The 23,208-nt window shown below is 44.2% G+C and overlaps 1 protein-coding gene across 4 annotated transcripts in view; it reads right to left on the bottom strand.

Annotated features, from left to right (window-relative positions):
* ZNF827 (zinc finger protein 827) overlaps positions 1 to 20,237 on the bottom strand; it is a 101,434-nt gene extending 81,197 nt beyond the window's left edge. For 3 of the 4 annotated variants that reach the window (XR_013181999.1, XM_077176974.1, XM_077176976.1), the window contains exon 1: positions 19,710 to 19,964. Coding sequence is in view for 3 of the 4 variants with exons in the window: in XM_077176974.1 (XP_077033089.1) it covers positions 19,710 to 19,752 (43 nt within the window). In the remaining variant the exon portion in view is untranslated. Of the gene's footprint in view, positions 1 to 19,709; positions 19,965 to 20,013 lie in introns of those variants that run through there. The other variant, XM_077176975.1, reaches the window with a different exon arrangement.
* Between the last annotated feature and the right edge of the window lie 2,971 nt (positions 20,238 to 23,208).

Genomic DNA, 23,208 nt, shown 5'->3' with positions numbered 1-23,208 from the left:
TCCATTTGACACCCAGATCATCTTCCTAATTTGCTGCCCCAACAACTCTATCATTTCATCTCTAGCACCTACCATAAACCATCCTTTAGATTATTTTACACTGAACCCTGTAGGCCTACTGAAAGAGCTGGGATTAAGTGATAGCTTTACACCAGGGAACTGAGGAGCTCTGCAAAGATACCTAAAGAATTTAAAAGAATGCATTAAACTTAAATGAAGCAGGAAGCCATCCAAGAGGAGTGCTGCAGAAACACTGACTGGCTCGGTTGAGCAATCAGTTTAAGACCAAGTAAATAGGCAGATGCATCAAAAATAAGGCAGAGACAATACCTGAGCAAGCCAGGATTTAGCCTTGGGTGACTTTTACCAGTGACAGCAAGAAAAGTGGAATGAGCGAAGAGGAGAGACAGCTGACAACTAAGAAGGCAAAGATAACTGTAAAGGATTTAACCAGTCATGGACAAGTAGTGAACTGGAATGCTCATATCTGGCCTCCAGGAAGGGGTCTCTCATTCTAGTCCTTCCTGATTTTTTTCTTAGAACCCTCAAAGGAGGACTAGGGAATCAGGCCACAGGCCAGAATTTGCTGTCCTGGCAGTCCAGTTCAGGATACCCTCTCCTGCTGTAACCCAGGTTCCATCATGACTTGTCATCACCATCATATCCAAACAAGACATGTTTTCCCATCACGTGGTGGCTGTTAATTCAAGATGAGTGCAGGCTCTTCTTGTCCCCATCTTACCTCTGCAGACAGATAATATGGAGGAGAAAAGATTGAAGGAGCTAAAGTTCAAATACAATGGATACCTTTAAGCAAACTAGGTAAACTGTGTATCACTTTAGCAAGGGTAAAGAATAATTGCAAGAGACCACTTGCTAACATTACATCACTTTCTAGTTCTCATTTTCTCTGAGTGTCAGCTTCACATAAGCCCTTGCTTATTTCACAGTCAGGTAGTACAGAAATCAGAAGGCACAAACCTAAAAATGACAGTCATATCTGGAAAGTCTATTCTGTGGTATCCTACATAAATTACTCAGTCTAGCTGCCTGCCTACAAACTACTCTTTTGGCATTCAGGCTGATTTTTAAGTATTTCAAATTAAATTAAAAAAAAAAAAAGGTGAATGTAATATCTTTGGGCTGAACAACTTTTATGGGTTCCCACACTCACCAAACCACACAGATGTGTGTGCTGTAAAACTACCTCCAAGAAGTGGGGCACACTGTGCACCCACACCCCACAGTTTCCACCTCTAAAAAGCAATTACAGCCACATCTGATGAGGCTGTATATCCAGAGCAGCAGGTATGTTGATTTTCCCATAGGGATGCTTGCTAGAAAATCATGATTTTAATAAAAACACAAAGGCCTGCCTTAACTCCTTTTAATATATCTACAGCAGCAACTAAGACTTAAAAGTCACAGTTGCATAAATAGTCATGTGCTGGAGTGGCCTAGGTCCCCCATTTTCCCCTTCATGATTTCTGTGACCTATAATAGGTAAGCAGCACAGGAAGTCACCTCCTCTTTGAATGGAATTTCTGGCTCTCTCCTTATCAACGGGATGATTATTCAACTCTTGACCTCGTCACAAAATGGTTTAGTAGCGTTGCCGGTGCTTGAACCAAATTTCTCTACTGCAGGCTGACCTAAAGAGAGCAGCACAGCTGCAAGAAGGATCTGCCAAAAAGCCACAGCTCTTCTGTTCTGTCCTTCTCCCCTGTGTTTAGGTTATGTGAAAATACTCACACAATTAGACAGGGAAAGAAGCCCTAGGTAGGACTCTCTATTTCATCTCCACATCTTCCAAGATAATGATTTTCCTAACTGGAGGGAAGGAGGAAAGGGGAAAAAGGAAGGCACAGCTTTTAAAGACAGGGCATACATTCCCTACTTTTATCCCTAACTTAAAGTGACTTTGAAAAAAATCAACATGCAAGGAAACCCCAGAATATTCACCTAACAATTTCTCTAGTACTGCTTTTCTGAAAAAGGACTTGGAGCCAAAAAAGATTAGAGAATGTTAGTTATTTTGCAGGAACTAGAACTCTTCAAGATGCTTTGCCTATACACACAAACAACTGAATGTGCCCAAATATTGTAATATTGAGCACATTCGGGTTTGCCAACTGCTAGACAGCCATAGATTATCAAAATGCATGTACAATATCTCAGTTTTCTCTCAAAGGCAGAATCCAGGTGTGATGGACTCTCCCAAGGAAAAAAGGAATCAGGAAAAATTACTGAAAAAACTTGTCACAGACAACATAAAACTGCCTTTATTTCCTGTCCCTCAGAGGAGAGAGAAGTTGTGGTAGATGGAAAACAGAGGCAGTAGCCTTCTATTGTCAGCCACAAGCCCCAGAATGATTGTGCCAAGTGTGGTTCACCAACTGCCAAAAAGATCCACCTTTTACTAGCTAGCATCCATTGAAGAGAACAGAAACACATGGATTTTCTCCTGAAAAGAGCTGTCACTACGTGTGGAAGGTTCTATGGGATGGTTGACAGACCACAAGATAGGACCTTACAAAGACAAGTCCGATCTCCCCCAAAAGCAAGTTCAAAAGAGAACTGCTTGAATGATGGCTGTTTGACATCTTGCCTCCAAGAAAGATTAGCTATTCTTCTGTTCTAGGCAGGAGGTTATAGTGAGTAGCTGTGGGATTAGTGTTTGAGGAGGGTTACTTCCACTGGGACATGGATGTTTAAAGCTACAGAGAAACGGGCATCACCTTACAGTGCAGTGAGGTGATAAAAGCTCAAGGCCAACAGAAGTGGTGGTCCTGTGCCCTCCCTTAGACTTGCTCTGTTCTTTGACTGCTTCATGAGCCAATTTCAACTCACCAATTTGGCAGAAAACCACTCATTCTGTCAAGAAATCAACAAAAAAAAAAAAAAATTGATGAAAGGAGACAGGAATGAGAAAACAGGTGGAATCAACAATCTGAGGCACCTATCTCCTCTAGTCTTGTGGGGTACAAAGTACATCATGACTTGTCAGTGGAAAACAAGCTGAGGATTCTCTGTCCCATCCCAAACCTCCACAACATACCACACCTCTCAGGGAAGAGCTGACCTGTGCAGTCAGAATGGCCACAGCAGTCAGTATCTTGTAGACTTCTCCAGAAGCCTAATCTGGGACATCTGTATCTGGCTTGGCCCTAAACTCTGATCCTAATTAAAAAACCTCTCTGATCCTAATTAAAAAACCTTCTCTAAAACTGGTAGGCAGCATCTTTATGAGAGAAGAAGAGTTCTAAAGACCCAGAAATAATATCTTAACAGTCAGGCACAGTAACCAACAACCATGAAAGTAGGAGGGCAGAGCAGTATGTCTTATAAAGTAATCAATAACAACATATTATATATTGTACAATATGTACATTACATGTTACATATAAATAGCACACATGTATAATAATGCATGATGATATTTGATATTTGCTTACTATATATGTATGATATTTGCTTACTATAATTTAGAATTAGTTGATCCTAGCTGGATTTTGCCAGTATTTCAGGCCCAGTGAGCTGAAGAACTTGAGGTGTGCATGCAAAACAGAACAAAATAGACACAGCCTTAGAGAGGGGAATGTTTTTGAAGACCATCTCTCAAGAGGTGCACTACAAAAGAACAGCCTGCACAAAAAGCTGCCATCAGCTGACTTGGCCCAGCTTCATCACCAGGGAGGTGGTCCTGACTTCTCTACTCAGCCCTGGTGAGGCAAATCTGGAAGGTTGTGTCCAGTTCTGAACTCCTTAGTACAAGACAGACATGGGCCTCTGGCCCAGCTACAAAGACATTTAAGGGACTGGAGCATCCTTCTTACAGGAATTGGCTAAGAAACTCAGGCCCATTCAGCCTTGAGTAGAGACAACTGAGAAGGGACCATCAGTGTATAAAAGTATCCCAAGGAGGGGAGGTCAAGAGGATGGACCAGGCTCTGCTCAGTGGTGCTGGGCAATAGGACAAGAGGCACAGCAGAAACTGATGCCCAGGAAGTTCCACCTGAATATGAGGAAGAACTTCTGTACTGTGCAGTGACCACACACTGGAACTTATAGCCCAGAGAAGCTGTGGAGTCTCCCCTGCTGGAGATACTCAAGAACCATCTGGACACAATCCAGTGCCATCCTGTGCTCTGGGATGACCCTGCTTGGGCAGGAGCTTGGAACAGATGACCCACCGTGGTCCCCTCCAACTTGACCCATTCTGTGGTTCTGTGATCAACACACAGAATAACTGGAGAGAAGGTATACAAAGACAGTTGGTTTTTGTGATGGAGGTTTTCAGAAGAAACAAATATTTCTGAGGTCAGCTTATGCTGCAAAGGCTGCCTAGTAGCCCCAAGACAGGTTCATAAAACACATGAAGTGTCAGTAAAACAATAGAAAATCATGTTCCTTGCAAAACCTATTTTATGTTACCAATGTGCTTGCAACAGTTTTATGGAGGCTGAGCAAAATACCACAACCAGACTTACTGAAAGTTTCTTCCACAGGCCCTTACAAGCATCCTGTAATAACCTGTAGTTGAGGCTGGGCACACATTTCATAGAGCACAAGATACTGATCAGACTGACTTAGACACTACAGGAATATGGCCAACCTAAAACCTGGAGTCAGTACATTAACATATCCAAGGAATACACCTCTTCTTCCTGATGTAAACAGAGAAGATGATAAACCATTTCCTATAAAACCAAGCAATTTTTAGGCAGCAACTTCTGAGCCAGATTAAAGTTCCTTATCAGAATTTCAGGCTTCCCTGTGTCTTTTAAAACCAGCTATGATATCAGTTTTTGACTCTGATATATTATTATAAAGTAGAGAAAAAACTGTATGAACAGGAGTTCCACTGTTATTCCCACAGCTCAGCTGGAAATGGGAAGCAGTATTAACAATCTGTGGTGGTATAAATGGTTCATGTGCAAGTCTATGCAGAGAGATTCCCTGCACCTGGAATGGCAGTGTATTCTTGACATCAGTGAACACTTGCCACCTACACATAAAGTTCAGCACAGCAATTAAAAATTCTACCTTTTGTTAGTTATAAAGAAGCTTTAAATCTCCTTAAAATTGTTTCTATTTTGCCAAAATTCACTTTGATTGCTCGTTTGTTTTGCTCTAGAGAGATGTCTAACTCAATAGACTGCTGCAGTGAGAAAATATCAACTACCATATGATAATAGGGATGCTGGCACCTCCAAAATAAGAAGAGCTAAAGATTATTCTCAAGACTTCTCTTATCTTTAGCATGCAGAGACAAGACCTGTCATGTCAGCCTACCTCATAAAGGAGGGGAAATATTCCAAAATTTCATAACATGGGCCTTCAATGAAAATGAAACCTCAAACAATTTGCAAAAGCTGGCTACAACGAGAAAAGTCCCTAAAGGAGGAATTTTAGTTTCCACTCTAGGTCAAATTATTGTGGGAGAATCACATGAATGCCAAATATTCAATATAGTAATCCATAATATTTTAAAGTCATCCTTCAACAGCATGTAACTCCATGAATAAGAGTTTATATCCTTTGGCAGGTCATTAATGAAACCTTCTTTAAGTTGCTTGTGAAACACAGAACTGGTGTCTCTATTAGGAAATTCTAAGCAGAAACACAAAACTACCTTATCTTAAACATAGTCTAGCTGCAAAGCAAAGGCTCAGTTACTCATTTCCAAATGGCTACGTGCTTTCTGGTAGTTCAGTCCTGGGTCACAGGAGCCTCCACATCAAAGCTGAAGTAATTATGAATTCTACAGTTTCTTGGGTCACATTTTGTATCCTCTAGGTGCCAAAAAACAAAACAAAACCAAACCCCCACAAAAAAACAAAGGAAAGCTTTGCTTTCTAATCTTCATTTAACCTGGTAACAAAGAAAATTGGTGGTCTGCTGTATTTTGCATAGCTGTGTTCTCTGGTCTTGAGCTACATCTGCAAACTGCCTGCTCTTACTGAGTGCTCTTACTCATCAGCCAACAATTCATCTTCATTAAAGCCTGCCCCTGACCTGCCACCTCCCCAGACCTGGGTGCAGTGACAGCTGTCTCAACTCTTTACTGTGACAAAATGCATCTTCATTGCCTGAAATGCACTGCAAACTTCAGCACTCACAACCCCAACAGATAAAAAAGGAGGCACGGGAATTCTCAAATATTCCTTGCAATTTACAGCAGCCAAGAACAAAGTGATCCATTTGTGCTACAGATTATTGCACTGCTGATTAACCATCAATAGCTGTGACCCATTTTAGTGTGGCCTGTCATCTAAAACTGACAGGGTCACCACAGCAATATGATTTTTGTCACCCTTACAGGTAGAAAGGAAGCAGAGAAGTTGCAAGCATCAATGCAGCTGGCAAAAGAAGTCAAAAAAGTGTTCAAACATATCACTTTGTTGCATACAGACAATTTGCAATGAAAATAAATAATTCCCTGATCACAACTGCAACTTGGCATCATGGTCTGGGAATGGCCATAAGTTTACAAAAGTTCTCAAGTTACCTGAAAGACTAAAATTGATCTAAAATCTCCACCAAAAAAAAAAAAAAAAAAACAACTGTAAATCACCTATGTTCTGAGCTGTGCATAGCAATTCCCAACTTTCTTAGGAGACAAGCCATTGACCAAAAGGCTAATTGAGGCACCAAAACCAGGCTGGCTGATTACCTGCTCCTTCACCCATTCATTCCAAGGAGTTGCCCTCGTGTGTTGTACACACCATATAGATCATGCCCTTAAGCAATCCAGAGTAAATTTACCATAGCCATCACCATGTATCAGAAAAAATTGTCTGCTAAGGTTGATAAATCAGTCAATTACCTGCTTCCTTGGCTTTTACTCTTGTGTAAATGTTTTCAACCTGACATTAGCAATACCTATAAGAAGATGACCCACACATTGCCAAAACCAACTATTTAAATTACTAGCAAATCCTTAATTACTATAAACAAGATTACAACAGGCTTGTTTAAAAAAAGGTTTCTAAATACCAAAGTGATAGCTCCAGAAAATGAAGCTCCCTTGCTGTCATTATTTGAGGCTGCAGGTTCCACATTAACTCTGGCTCTGTGTAGGACCCTCAGAGCTGCCTCAGCCCACCTGAACACCACAGCAGGAGCAGCTGCTGTCTCTCCATCACTACTCCTTGCCTGGCTGAGCACAAACATAGGGCAGGAGGTTCCCAATCCCTCAACTCCTCCTATAAGGTCTAAATCACCTTCCTCCCCAGGCCATGCACTCCCCTCATGTCTATAAAACAGGGAGAAATCTTGAACCTACAGAGGAAGGTAAAGACAAACAAACACTACTGAAACACTGCAATTATTGATTTCATCTTCAAGGCAGAGCTGCTTCAGTGCCCCTAGTGGGAATCTAAAGAACAGTCCCCAGTGGCAGAAGAGTGTTGAAAATCTACAGGCCACGGTCCTTGCCAGTGAGCTAATTTGGGCTAAAAATTGAATGTTAAACTTATGGCAAGGTAGATGCACATGATTTCAGGAAAAATTTCCCTTTCATACCTCCTCTCTCACTGGCAATAGCAAGAGATTCCCAGAACAGAAAATAGCTAATGCACAGATGCTGAAACCAAAAGAATAATTATATGTATCATCCTTCTTCCTCTACACACAGAAGTTATTAAACACAACAGACTGTGCAATAGAACTGGTTTGCTGTATCTCTTCAAAGGCATAGTCAAGTTTGGAAATTGAGAGGTGACAAACTGTGACCAGGGTTTGTACAGTGACAGACTGATGTAGCCTAGCACAGCTGTGATACTCGAGGAAAACTCTGTTAGAAATTTTCAGCAGTGCTGCAAAACACACAGCAGCATCCAGAAGACATCTAGTCATTTAAAGAAGCATGTTTTCCAACTTTTTCCCCACTGCTCTTCTGAGGGATAGCTACTCTACAGATGCACAACCTCAATGGCTTAGCTCAGCTTGCCCAAGAAACTACTAAGTGTATCTTTCCTACAGGACCTAACTAGAAAACAGGCTGTCATTTAGGCTGAAATTATTTTTGTTTGGCCATAGGTGCCTAGGACAGCAGGTTAACTCCCTGGCTTGTACTCCTATGCACTGTACACAACCAACAAAGGTGGAGGAAACAGAATTTCCTTGTCTCTCATGCACAAGGTAATCTTTGAGAGCACTTTCTGATGTCTTACTGCTACCACAGGAAATAGAAATTCAGGAGACATTTGTCTGAAAGAGTAATCAGAAGTCCTACAGAAGAACATGGTACTTCTGATCTGCCTTCTCCACAACTACTGTTGCTAATTTCCTAAGGCAGGCCAAAAATGTCAGGGATGATACAAATGGCAACCTTTACTTCTCCTCTCCAATGCTTAAAGGCATGTTGTATCTTCTCTTGAACCAGTTCCAAATAACTTCTCTTTCTATTAACTTCTGAAACCACCAATAGCACTCAGGGTGTGACACTGATAAAGTACTGCTATTGCCAAAATGAAAAATGGCTATTTCTTTCTCTACTTTCCTACCTTTTTCTGACCAATCTACTTCAGATGGCATAGAAAGCTTATCATAAATACTGACTGGCAAAGGGTGAAAAGGAGAAGAATTATCAGCAATAAAAGCAGTGATTACACCACAAGTGTTTTTGAAGAAAGAGAAAAAGAAAAAAATCTCATGAGTGCACTATTGCTATACAAGGATTAAAGCTGAAAAAAGCCATGTGTGAAGCTCTGCCCATAGGTGTGAAGATTCTCTAAAGAAAACTTCCTGTTGAGCCACAAGTTAAAAAACCCCAACCAAACAAGCAGACAAAAAGAGAGATCTGATGTCTGTATACTATCCTGCTGAGCCTCCAAACATGCCCAAAATGATCACATACCCCAACAGCTCTGGCATTGCAATCTAGAACTCTCGGACCCAAAGCTGTTTAAGGAACACAGTTATAGCTTACAGCACCAGAAAAAATAGCAAGAGAAAAAAATCTTGCTTATGAAGGGAGGTTTTCATCTCCCAGGCACAAGGTTAACCCAGGTAGCTTCTGGAGAAGGCAGAAGAACACACTCTCTCTGTCTCTGTATTGCTGCAGGTGTCTGGCTGGCTGCTCTTCACAGAAAGGACATACTGGAATTTGAAAAACTGTCAAAGAACTGGTTGTGTTTGCCTATCTTGATAAGATGATGTGCTGTTGTACATCCTGACTATGCCTATTTGACTTTTTTGGCTAGCTCATTATTTCCTTCTCTGAGCATGAATAAGACATCTCAATTTCCCAGCAATCCCTGTGGCATCCTGGCAAAAGCAGCTCATTCCACTAAATTCAGAAGAACAGTTACCACTACATATTCAATAATGCCAACACTTCTGCCTGATTTCCAGGCAGGGCCAGGTTCTCTCCTGTGACATACGTGGGTATGTGGCAAAGGAGGAATGCAGCAGGAGCTCAGATTGTCCCTTCTGTTTTCTAACCCAGCCTCAGCCTGGAGATCAGCTTAGCAGCAGCAGCTGGAAATGGCTCTTAACAAGCAGTAAGTAGATCAGAATGCATTCCAGCTGTGGTTTCATTTCTAACCCTTCCCATCTCTGATGCACAGCCTATTCCAAGATGCAGTGATATGAAGATGTATGAAATAATAGGATTATTCCTCTCCTAGAAACATCCCCATGCAATAAGAATCCCCATCTGGGGACCAATGCAACTTCCATAGCATTTGCATCACCCTAGCACTATAAGGAAGATCAGAAGAAGGCTGCAAAGATGGCCCGTTCCTGGTAATAGACATTTAGTACAATTTAAAAAATAATGTTAAGGGAATTCACTGAAGTCATCTTAAATTATTCTAAATATGGAAGTCAGAAAGGCAGCAACAACAAACACTGAGAACTTTCTTTCACTTTTACTAACATACAGAAACAGAAAAGGCCACATTAAGCACTCAAAACATTAACTCTTGGAAAAGGACTTTTAAAATACATGAAATTGTTGCTTTAGAACACATTTATTAAAGATGTTCCAGGGATCAACAAAGTAAAAGAAACAACAAAGCCAACTAGAAATCCCAGTCATCTTAATATGCAGGTGGCAATAAACAGAACATGGGAAGCCTCAGATCAAGGTGCTACAGTGCCTGTAATTATCCCTACTGTGCTCACAACCCCCATCAAGGGGTCACAAAGCAAAGGGAGGAGCTCACAAACTGTGTGGATGGCAATATTCAACCACAGCAGGTGGCAACAATCACAGCACCTGCTTTAACAAAAATCCCTTTTTGTTTTAACTAGTTTCTGTTTATTTTTGCTATAAGCAACTTCTCCTGCTCGATTTCTGGTAAATAATGGGCTCCTCATTTACCATTTTACTCTGCCCCATTACTCACCCAAGGTGTTTTGTTCTCATTAACCTTCCAACTGGTTCAGAAACAAAAAGTTTAGATTTCATATACTGAAATTATTCCCTCTTGTGCCTGTCACAGGAATCTAGTTGCCTATAATTTCATCTTTTCCTCTCTCCCAAAGTCAGATTAAAACATGGCAAATTATATTCCCTGAGTTTCTAATTCCTCCCCCAAGGATGACATTATGGTAAGGTATCTAAGAGAAGTTTCAGGAAGTGTTTGTTTTGTCGTGCTGTGTTTGCTACCAAAGACAGCTGCTTTCTCTGTCCCTGAGAGGATTGCTTGGGGTTAACAAGCAAAGCCAAAGAGGAGAGGATTAGAAAGCTACTCATAGTGGTAGGAGAGCACACAGCAGCAGACCACGTGGAACAGGCACTGCCCACTCCCAGACACATGGTTTTATGCACTACACCTCAGCCTTCAACCTTAACTCAGAGGTCACATAATCAAGCACTCAATTAGAAGTGGACATTCCTCAAACCTTATCTTATTTTAAAGAAAGTTAGGGTTCTGTGCCAAGCTCCAAGGACAAGAAGCCACTACTATGGCTACTTAGGACACAGGCACAGCAGAAATGAGAGCAACGTGTTTTGACATTCTGTGTAAAATCCACCTAAAATTTCAATCAAGGGGAATAGCTAGAAGTGAAGAGGAAGATTCATGTTCATGTCCAATCCAGTCCCAGCTTTTTCTGCTGAGCAAACAAGTGTGACAGTGGTAGTGGAATTTGATTTTACTTTTCCAAAGTGCGTTTCTTGGCTGAGAACTCTGTGGGCTTTACCAAGAACTTTTATGAAGGCCAGTAAAAGCCTTCAAAGACAACAACTTTGATTCTCCTGAGAGTGTGTCCATACTAAATAACACAGTGCTATGTGGTGATATCTGAGCCAACTGGAATATACCCACAAGTAGTAGAGCTGAATTAACCTGGGCACACTGCTGTGATAACAGCCTCCTGTACACAAGGCAGCTTATTTAGAGCTTGCTTTGTTATCTCAGTGTGGCACAGCACTGTGCAGGAAGACAATATAAACAATTATGATGAAGCATATTTAGGTCTTATGGGCAATGTTCAAGTACCTCAAGGTGGGCAGAAGAGCTCCCTTCAGAGTTATTCACTGTGCAAAGAACTCCCTTTGGCAATGCAGAATTGACAAAAGGATTATGTCAGCCTTTCCTTTCCAGAAGAGGAGCAGGGTGAGAGCCTGGGGGCAGCAGAAATTGGAGCAGCTCTAGGCTGTTATGCTTACTCTGGTGCCTGAGAAGGGCTCCTCATCAGCTCAAAGTGCCGGAAACAGAGGTAGGTAAGAGGAAGTTCTGCTCCAAACACATAAAGAAATGGGTCCTCAGTCATTAGTTGCCAGGTCTAGATTTGGCACAGTGGTTTATAAAGGGAGAGACTCTGGCTGTGCTTCAAGAAAGCACACAAACACAGCTACACCACCAGCTGCTGTCTAAATACACTTGTCTGCCACCCTCTCTGTTTCTTACTCTGCACTCCAGATAATGATCATCTAGTTGAGGAAGATCTGTTCGTATTTTAATTTTTGAGATGAGTAATTATTTGTCCTACTACACAAATCAAAGTGAAGTCTAGAAGCTTGCAAAGAATTTGTGTTCATTAAAGTCACACATGGGGATTTTTCATTAAGCTAAAGACACACAGTAAAACCAGCAGTTCTTTTAATGCGTTTTTCTAAAAGTTACTTGCCCTGATACACAATGTAACAAGCACCAAGATTCAGGACATGTCCAAAATGAGAAGTTGTAACTTTAAAGCAAGCTTGTGCCAAGTCTTTTCCCTTTCAGAAACTTTCAGATAAAACTTGAGACCAAGCTGGAAAGAATTATTTGCACCTGCATAGAAGGCCCTGCAACAGAGGAAAACCACATCCAAGCTGCAAACCCCAGATGAGGGTCAGCAGAGCTACAAACCCTTCTTGAGGGAGGGAGTTCTTAGAGTAGGGCCATGCAGAATTCAAAGAGATAAGGACAGTAGCTCAGCTTTGAATTTCTTCAAAAATGTTATTTCTACCCTAGCGAGAGCACCCCAAATAAAAGAAAAAAAAACAGTGCAGATGTTTGGAACTTAATTTCATTTGCTGAAACTGCTGATTATACCACTCATTAAAAGACTGCTACCACTTGGTAACCCTTTAATTTTTAATGGGATTTATTCTAAACAGCAACTAAATCATCAGTCTCGCATGCAACCTTCCCTCTCCTGGTCTGCTGTGCTATCAGCACTAGTCACTCTTTCCCCTCTGCTCCCAATCCTGTCGTCCAAGTACTGAAAAGAATGAGGAAAAGGACTGTTTATGCAGCCCAGTTTTTCTCTCTTCACTAAATTTCTCAGAAGAAAACCCCAAACATGACTTCATGTTATTCCAAATTACCCTAACTCAGACTCTGTGTGAATTCTTAACCTGCAAAATGGAACAGCCTTATCTTAGTGTTAGGCTTAACTTGGAACTCCAATACTCAGTATAATTATGCCCCAAACAAAGAAATCCCTTGAAAGGCAGAAGAAATTTCAAGGAATAGAGCTAACTCCTAAACTGTCAGGTTTAGACAGGACATTCAAACTGGACATTCAAAATATTTGGTGTCTAGACCAAGAAGGATACCAAGCAAGGAAAAGAGAAACTGTCTTTGGGAGAATAACAGTACCATAAAGGTGACTGTAAGTCTGCAAAAAAGAAAACCTAAAAGACAAGCTTTCAAGTGAGCTTATGGGTACAAGCTGCTGAATCCTCCACTGTAGTAGCCACAATGCAGTGTATAAGTGCAGCATTGATGCTGTCTGTACCCTAGAGCATGTATCCCTTCAAATGAAGTATTGGTCTGAGGTTTTTTATTCAACTACATTTAAAAAGGAAAATCCCTGGAGAAAGGGGTATCATCCACCTTTTTGAAAGTTTGGGGTTTTTTCCTTTACCCAAATATAATTTATTATTCTTCATGCCCATATCAATACATAACATGTACTGTTCAGAGAAAACATATAAGGTAGAACAAAAAAAAAGTTTTACTTTGGGGGGCAAAAAGAGAGAGGAAGAAAACTCCCCCCATCCCCATGAAAACTGGATTCTATTATATACTGGTGGCTACTTTGTAGTCCAGGTATTTTGTATATTATTATTATTATTATTATTATTATTATTATTTTTGAAAGGCATATGGTACTTTAGCTTCCAAACATCCTGGAGGGATTTGTATGCGTAAACCCAAATGATACAAATCATGTACCATGAACAGCAAACTAGGCAACAAAAAACTAGGGAAAAAACCCCAATTTTTATTTAGAAGATATACTCTTAAAGAGTATATGCTCCAGAGTCATGCTTGAAAAGCTGCAATAGTAAAAGGATTCTGGACACAAGACATATCAGCTCTCCTTAACCATCTGAACTCTTGTCTATATTATGATTTCTTTGCAATGTGAAAGGGAAAAAAAAAGTCCTCTATACAGTGCTTCATGACAAATCACATGCCTTGTGAAGCTTCATGTTAGAAACCCTTTTAACTTCCAAAAAGTCCTCTTTTGTAGGTCATGCTCTCATTATCTTGCTCTGGGATCTGGTCTGATTAAATTATAGGAAATTACTAATACTTCACTTTGAACAGCCAGCTCCTCCTGGCTCCTCTTCTTCCTTCTTTTTTTTCTAAACTTAATTCCTCCTACTCCTGCCTTCTTACATTTGAGAAAGACAACAATCACTCTGCTAGAAAGATTAAGTCATACTCATTCTTCATCCATTTTAAAAGTAAAAATGCATTCTTTCTGCATGCTCTTACATTTCCCATTCCACTGCTCTCCCTGCTGGTTTGCTGTTTGGCCAACTCTAAGGTTTGTGGTTTTGTTCTAAATCTTTGGCACCCCTACCCCCTCTAAAATCTCACTCATAAGATCCTAAAGACTTAATTAACTTAATGAGCACAACACTGACTCTTTGGTAGCCCAACCTATACTCCAGTGTGATTTATCCATATTTTGTACCATCAGACAACACTAAGACATAGCCTACCATTGATGTGCTTTAGACGTTTATCACTGAATGATCATGTAAATGTGACTTAGTAACAAACAAACAAACAAAATAATAAGCATACAAATTTAAAGAGACAGATTTTACATGTCAGAAAGGGTCCCCATAAAGGGAAAAGGTATTTTTGAAAAATCTGTGAGGACTTCATTAGCACAAGATGGACAAAATGAGAGAAGTGTTTTCAGATGGAGTAATGGGGTTGTTACTCAATCCACCAAAAGGCTGCTGTTTATTTGAGAGGTGCATTACAGCACCACCAGCACAACCATAATGAGAGCATTGAAATTATTAACCTCATCAAAAATAATAATTTTCCCTATGTGGATTCTCTTGTGAACTATGTGCCATATCAAGATCCCTGCAGTGGTAAGAGGTCAAAAATAGTAAGCATGTTAGAAGAATAAATAAAACATGTTAGAAGAATAAATAAAAGGTTCCCCTTATACATGCCATGTGTGCTAGTAAAGTAAAACATTCATCTGAAAGAGAAAGATTGCTGCTCCCAGCAAAAGTGTTTTGTTTTGGCAGCAACTCTTAACTACCAAATAACAGCAAAAGCACTCCTGACATTGGGAAGTCTTTTGACAAACCCATCCAATGCATCCTGTCTTGCTATCAGAAAGTATCAGATGAAGCAAGCTGCAGAAATAAAAAATGAAGGAAGCTCTAAATCATGGTTAATTTACTTGTTTGACAGCATTTTTTTTCCTGTGATGATATAATCAAGCAATAAAGACACAATATAATAAAAAGCTTCACAGAGCTCAAGTGTTTTTTACTGTATGGAAACAGCTGAACACTTCAACACAGTATCTGGAATATCCAACACTGTACCTGACTATGAAAGGAAGAAGAGTTAGACCTGCTCATAGTCAGATATCCAACTTTTGATATGGAAACTAGTACTGTATCAATTCTGCATCTCCTCCTTTAACAAAACAACTCCAGAAGAAACTGCCACTGCAGTTTGTCCTGCATTGAAAACATTCCTCAGAAACTAGCAGCAGTTCAAACTTCTCAATGTAGCATTTAATTCTGCCTGAGACAGTAATAAATGCAAGCTTTGAATAAATGGAATTGTGGCATTCATTCGCAAATTGCATTGCTGACAAGCCTCCGAGACAGAACCAAACCCCAAGGAGTATCGATTGCTGCACTTAAGGCAACGTGGTGCTCTAGATCTTAAACATTTACTCGAGTGCCTGAAGACTTCCCAAAACTTTTACTTTTCAGGCTGAGCTCTTCCGAGTCACATGAGAAGTTCAGAGGTAGCAGACTTTCAGGAATCCTCAGTAAAGAAAACAACAGCCTGAGGTAGAATGGGAAGCGAGGCAACAAGAAGAAAGACAGGGTTGTGTTTATATATACATTTTTAAAGATTCTTATGCTGAATAAGTGAGAAACAAATATCGAACTGCTAAAGTAGCTGGGAAAAAACCCTCCTAATGCACATACACACAGAAATGAGCAAAATTCCTTAAAACATTCCAGTGGAAGTAAATTGACTTGCCAAGGTAGCCACATCCAAATGTAATCATAAGACACACATGAACTGGGCAAAAATTTAAGTTATAGACTTAATTCTGCCATTGTAAACTAAGTCCACACAGCTGCAGTGTTTTGGCTGGGTATGAACAAGCCATGGTCTGTCAAGGAACATCTAAAATCCTTTCCTCATTCATTTGTATCTTAAATTAAGAAGGATGCACTTTCTCTTTGTTTCACAGAGTATGATTGAAGACATTCTGCTGGCATCTGCAACTCAACAGTTCCCCAAACTTGACTTCTTTGGACACAAAAACTCCACTTTACAATACATCTAAATATACTGGAGCCTCAAAGGGCCCATCCATCTGAGTGAACCCTGAGGTTCATCCTGCTTTGAGCAGGGGGCTAGGCCAGACAACCTCCAAAGGACCTTTCCAAACTAAATTATGTTGTGAACAACTCCAGTCACTGAAAGCTCAACCTTAACTCTGCCATTTTAAGCAGATGCCACCCAAACACATTATTATTGTATCTAATAATATCAACCCCTCTCTTCCCTCAAACACTGATATGTCAGTATCTAGCAGCTCCCTTGGAACTGAATTAAACTCTTGCAGCAGCCTGGTACATCTCCAGCAAAGTCTTGTCCAGAGCACTTCTTCACCATCACATGTTTTTTGGCAGGGCAGTCTCCTCAAGTGAAACTACCTGCAAATGTAGGTGAGGGCTGTCCAGTGGAGTCAGTGGGCAGAAGTACAAAATCAGGGTGCTAGTCAGCAGTGACAGCAATCCTCAGGTGCTCTGCAGGGTATGTAACAATGCATGAGGGACTAATGAAGGCCCAGCAACCCTGAGAACAGGGTTCTTGCTACCCAAGCTGCACTAGAGCCAACAAGGACTTGCCAGGCTAAGTCACATTTGCTCAGTTACACTGTAACGCTCACAAATGATTCTGTGTATCGACATGTGACTATTTATTCCCAAACAACTGCAACAGAAGCCCAACTATCCCAGGGAGGTTTGGTAGGATGCTACATCACTTAGGTGTCCTGGAGAGCATTCGGGCACCAGCAGCAACCTGCAACATGACTTGGGAGTGAATCACAGCGCGGTGCCCGCAGTGGGGCAGAGTCAAGGTTGAGCACAGCAGCTGACAGCTCCTTCTGGGATGCGCATGGGGCACTTTACATTCTTCTGCCACCATTGATACTTCAACATGAAATACACCCTCTGTCCCGCTAAGAAATGTATTGCTGAAACCAGCGAGAATCAGAGAATAAAACGTATTTTACACTGAGTACCCATCAAAGCAACATGTTGCTTAAAAAAACCCCCAAAACAACAACAAAAATATCAAACAAAAAAACCATCCAAACCAAATCACTATTTACACCATCTGCACACTGAATTCCAAGATATTTTCTTAATCTAGAACACTATTATTCTGAGTTATCCAAAGTATTACTACTATTGTCAGATAATAGCTCTTGATCCAGTGCAATCTAGTTGCAAAAGAAATTAAAATAAATAAATCCCACTAAAAGGTAGCATTTGAGTGGGACTAAGGTGGGTGCGCCTTTCACACACCAGGAAAAAAAATCCCTCCTCCCATGAACTGAACTAAAAAATTAATCCGAAAGAAGTACAAATTAGGCCGTATTAAAAAAAAAAAAATAATCAAAATAATAACACACGCCGAACTCTATGTGCACAATGAAGGCAATTGTTCCTCGGCCCAGAAAAAGCCGTGACTTCCCCCGGCGCGGCGGTCAGGAGGTCGGGGCCGCGGGCGGCCTCAGCCGCAACCCGGAGGCGGGGGCAGCGCAGGGCCGGGCCCGCGGAGCCGAGCCGAGCCGAGCCCCCGCCGCCGCGCTCGGCAGCGCCCGGCCGAGCTAAGATGGAGCCCAGGTTTGATGTCAGCCCCAGGGGCGGGCGGAGGGCAGCGCCGGGGCGGGGGCGAGGGCAAGGTCAGCCGCCAGCCCGGCGCGGCCCCGCCGCCTCCGCCCGCCCCGGGAGCCCCGCGGCGCTCCTGCCGAGCCGGGCCACCCGCGGCCGCCCCCCGGAACGCCCCTGAGCGCCCGGGCTTGGCCCCTGCCCCCGCCCGCCGCGCCGGGGCCGGGGCGCTGCAGAGGCGGGCGCCGCGCTCCCGCCGCTCCCCACGAGCCGAGCCCGGCCGAGCCGAGCCCGGCCATGCTCTGCGGGAGGAACGGGGGCTGCTGGCTCAGCTCTCCGGCGAGCGGACCCCAAAGGGCTGTGCGGGGGCAAACGGCAAGAGGAAGGGAGAAGGGGGGGGGGGGGGGGAACCCCCAAAACCAACCTCGAACATCAACCCCCCCCGAAGCAAAGCCCACCACAACTCATGCCCTTGCCTCGAGGCGGCAGGAAAGGAAAAGGGGAGACAAATCTTGCGGGGCTGAAAGCGCTTCCCCCTCGCCCCCAGCCTGCCGCCCCCCGCGCCCACATCTCCCATGCCGGCCCGTGTGCCGGTGCGGGAAGGGCGCGGGGAGCGCTGCCCCAGCCCCTCTGCCCGCAGAGCGGAGCGGGGGCCGGGCCGCGCTCCGCCCGCAGCAGCGCCCCGCGGGCAGGGGCAGGAGCCGCCCCGGTGAACTCCCGGTGACCGAGCCCGGCTCCGGCACCGGCGGCTCAGCTCTCGCCCTGCCCCGAGCTCGGCGCGGAGGGGCTGCAGGCACGCTCCGAGCAGATGTGCCGGGGACAGACAAATGACCCCTCCATCCACCCCACGCTCTCCTTAAAGCAGCCCTGGGGCCGTGCAGGGGCAGGGTATTTTTAGGTCCCTTCCCCTCCTCTCCGCCTCCCTCTCAATAGCTGCCGAGCGCTGAATACAAGGAGACGGGGGGAGAGGGAGCGGGAGAAAAGTTAACTGTTTTGCAAAGAGGGGAGAAACAGGCAGGGAGGGGGAGGGAGCGATCGGGAGCAGGGCAGGGTGAGCAGTGTCAGGGGATGTGTGTGTGCGTGTGTGTGTGCGAGCGCAGTGGGTGCCCGCGGGCGGAGGATCGGATGCACTTTAGCCCTGTGCTCTGCTGCTCTCGTCTGGGGCAGCGCCGCCGAAGCCTGAGTCTCGCCTGGCTCGCCTGACCCTTCATTTCACTGCGGCCAGGAGGAGCCCGGAGCCCGCCGCCGCCTCCTCTCCCTGCTCTGCAGGGACCTCGCCTGCCACGGTCTGCCTCCCCGCCGCCCCCTCCCACGCCGCCGGCGGCGGCCGCGGCCCCCTCCGGGGTGGCCCCGGGGTCGGCGTGGGGTGCCCCGCCGGCCCCCTCCGCTGCCGCTGCCCGCCTACCCCCCGCTCCCGGGCCGCCCAGCCCCTCCGCAACCTTTAGCCGGGGACAGACCTCTCGGCTGGTTCCGCACAAGACGCCAGCAGCCGCTTCCCCTCTCGCCGCCCTCCCCTCCCGTGCTTAGCCCCCCTCCCCACCCCAATAAAACAGACCCCCCTCCCTCCGGCCCCAAAGAGAAACCCACACCGCCCCCCCCTCCACCCCCCCCTTAGCACAAATGCACAATCACGGGCGAGGGGAGGGAGAGGGAGGAAAGGGCGAGAGACGCGAAGAAAGAAGGGGGGAAAGGAGAGAGAGGAAAAATTAAAAGGGCACAAGGCTGTTCATCACCAACATGGCTGCCTTAGCTCAGACCTAAAAGAGGAATAACCCAGGCTGTGTCTTTGTCAGTTTCACCTCTGTAACCCTAAACTAATGCACGAAACGACGGAGGCGGCTGCAGAGGGGAAGGAGACGGGGAGAGGAGGAAGGAGAAAATGGCAAAAAGAGGGGGCACTTACGTGAAGAGAGGCGCTTGGGCTGCTCCTGCTTCCTCCTGGGCATTTTCCCCCTTTTTTCACATTCTCCTCCTTGGTTTAACGGGAGATCAAATAAGACCGGGAGGGGGGGGCACGGACAGGCACAAAGCCGGGGCCCCCGGGGGAGCCGCTAACCGGGGCGGGTTTTCCCTCTTCGCCGGGGGAAAGGGGGCTTGAAGCCGGTTTTCTCGGAGCCACCGCGAAGGGCTCCCTCTCCCCCTCTCTCTTTCTTTTCCTCTCCCCCCCACCCCCCACCCCCCCACCCCCCCGCAACCCGGTCGTGCACCTGGCTTGTCCCCGGTCGCAGTATCCCTCAGCGGCCGGGGATGTGTTCCCGGCGGGCGGGCGGGCGCCGGGCGCCGTGCCGGGGCGAGGGCTGGCGCGGCGGTGCCGAGGGCTGCGCCCCGCGCTCCTGCCGGCCCCTAACTAACACTAACGCCGGGATCAAAGGGCAGCGGCGGCGGCGGCGCTCCCGGCGCGCCCGCGGGCGGGCAGGGACACCGCACACACCCCCGCACAGCCCCGGCGGGCGGGCACACGCACGGACACACGCACAGACACACGCGCGCCCCGCTGGAGCACAGGGGACGGTGCCCCCGCTCCCCGCGGGCTCCGGGCGCGGCGCTGCGCGGCGGCGGAGGATGCGCTGCCCCGGTCCTGCACCCGCTGCCAATCCGCTCTTAAAAAAAATTAAAAAAATTTTAAAAAATTAAAATTAAAAACCAAAAAAGGTGTGTGTGTGAATTTGTGGGTCTTGACCATTGGCACTGTAATCCCCTCGTTTGTGGTGAGAAGGAAAATAATAGCATCAACCTTTTTTTTTTTTTTTTTAATTACGGCGTTTTGTCTTCCTGTGTTAGAAAAGCAAAATTGTGGTGCACAGCTAACCCCATAGAATTTTTCGGATGGGCTCAGCTATCCCTTCACAAAGCACAGGGGCCGAAGGGGTTTATGCAGCCAAACTTCGGTGTGGGAGGGAGAGGCTGCTTTATACACAACTCCCTCCAGGCCAAAACAAGCATCCAAAATAAGCCAGAAAGAAAGGTGGGCAGGTTGGTATCCTGACAACTTCAGTGCAGGTTTTAAAAAGTGGAAAGAATACAAGGAGCATGAAAATCACAACTCCTTGAGAGGGGGGTGTGTGTGTGTGTGTGGAGGGGGGAGGAAATCAAGATTAGGTCACCCCTAATGGTTGATTTAACTGCTACATGATACGTCTACAGTGCACACAGCAATCTGGACTTCTGAAATTTACTTTTTTTTTTTCCCTGCTGTAATGCAGGTATATGAAGCTTGATCCTGAAGCAATTCCAGTGTGCATTATGAAGCCAGGATAGCAGCTTTCATTAACTGATACATACTCTCATTACTTCACAAATCACACATCTTTCTTCAAAGACAGACATGAAGGTGGAGAAAAAAAATAGAAGAGGGATTGGGTCTCACTAAAGCACAAAAGGTACTCCGTGAAAGAGAAGTGCTCTCTTTGTGACTTGCAGTCATTTGGATAAAAGTTCACACAGAGGTTGTTAATGATTTAAACTCCAAAACCTGTTACAACAATTGAAGTAAAATTATTTGAAGCATAGTTGTTTCATATAGCTCTCTCTTTGTGTAAGAAAACTTTGAACTTAGCAGAATACATAATCAAGATTGTGAGTCAGATGTTGCAAAAATAAAAATACGCATTATTATAGCATGTATACCTGTTGGAATTTTTTGGCTTTTGACAACCTGACTCATCATTTTATCACACTATTTTTCATCCTAACTTCAATTTCTTAAAAATAAACAGCTGCCTAGGAAAACACAAAACACCAAATCTGCAACCTAAATATTTTTAAACAGTAAAGTTAAACTCCTAATCACCTCAATTCAGAATGGTTTCACATAATCTTACACTCATTTTACAGCCACACTGAGCCTTTCAGAAGGAAAAAGAAATCTAAATAGTATTTAAAAGATTACACACATGACAATCTCAGGTTCACTACCATGCCTGTGCAATTCTGAGTTTCGAAACCACATGCAGAGGGTACACATCTATTGAAACAAAACAAATTCCTCCTGGCTTCAGGTGGTTTATAATTTCACAACACAGCTAAAATACTTCATTTTCATGGAGAGATTAATTTATTTTTAATCCAGAGGTAAAACCAAAGTGGGTAACTGTCAGTACTAGAGATTTTGGAGGTAGAGATGAGTCCAAACAGCTGCCTTACACTTACTCATGACCAAGAGTACCAGAGACAGGATTCCCTCAGAAGATTTAGGTCCTGTCTTTTCACTCAGTTCTCCAGTTTATACTGGTTTTGGTGATTTCCACCATGTTAGTAGTGATAACCAAAAATATCAGAGGCATTCTCCACTGTTGCTCACAAACCTCAATTTTGACATGCCTGGGACTAGCACCAGAACTTTCTTCACTGCAGGACTTGCAATGCCAGACCTCCTTACTTATTTTTGCAATACATTCTAATGGCAACTGTGCTGAACTAAGCCAGCTTTGTGAGCAGCAATCCTGTCTGTGCAGGAGGCCACAAAGTGGCCATTTCAGAGAGGGAGAGAGTGCTGGCTCTGTGCTGTGATCCACCACAGCTGTGGCAGCCCTTCCCCAGGTGCTCTAGGAGAACAGGACACAGGAAATACTGTGTTCTTCACTACCACTCTTTCCACCATCTATTCCTCATGACTTTCTGGCATAAATTAATGTTGACATTGTCAGCATTAATTTACAATGTGCCGTGTGGGTTTTTTTTCCCCTCCATCATTTGAAACCCCCTTTAGGGGAGTTGAGGTGGCTGCAGCAAAAAGGCACCACGGGAACAGAGCTCTCTGAAAGGGCCATGGGGACTGGCACACAGCAGAGCAGCATTAAATCTCTCTGAGGGTGACCTTGGCTTCCATAGACATCCTAACAGTTTTCCTAGGAGTTTAGTGGGCCAAGCCTTAAGAGTGTTCTGCAGTGGAAGAAATCCCAATGCTTGAATGAATTATCAGGGAGAAACTTTATATACTCTAGCTTTGAAGAGTTTCTAGCCCCACACCTGGAAATACTCTCTTAGGGAACAACTTGGTTTTTCATCTCTATCCTGGCTAAGCGCATTACTCCAGGTCTTGTCCTGGTCAACAGATAGTATCCAGCCTTCCCACTGAAACCATAGGCACATCCTGTTTTCCCACTATTTTACACATTGATTTAAGGAAGGTGACTAAGGACAAAATGCCACTTTAAAAATAATCCCCAATAATGTGTTTGATGGTATAGCACAAAAAGAAATAATTAAGTCAGCTGACCACACTTTTGAACATTTTTAGTCCAAACACAAGAAAACAGTTGCAAGTCTTCCACAGATAACATAATATAAATAATGCATTGCTTCTGCAGGTCCTGCTATTAATAAGTAATGATTGTATGGCACCTTCCAAACACCAAACCTAGTTACACATATGAATTAAGTTCAGCTCCAGAAACCACTTT

The sequence above is a fragment of the Agelaius phoeniceus genome, chromosome 4 (assembly GCF_051311805.1).
Source record: "Agelaius phoeniceus isolate bAgePho1 chromosome 4, bAgePho1.hap1, whole genome shotgun sequence".
NCBI classification, from domain to species: Eukaryota; Metazoa; Chordata; class Aves; order Passeriformes; family Icteridae; genus Agelaius; species Agelaius phoeniceus.
This window is presented reverse-complemented; position numbering and strand designations above follow the sequence as displayed.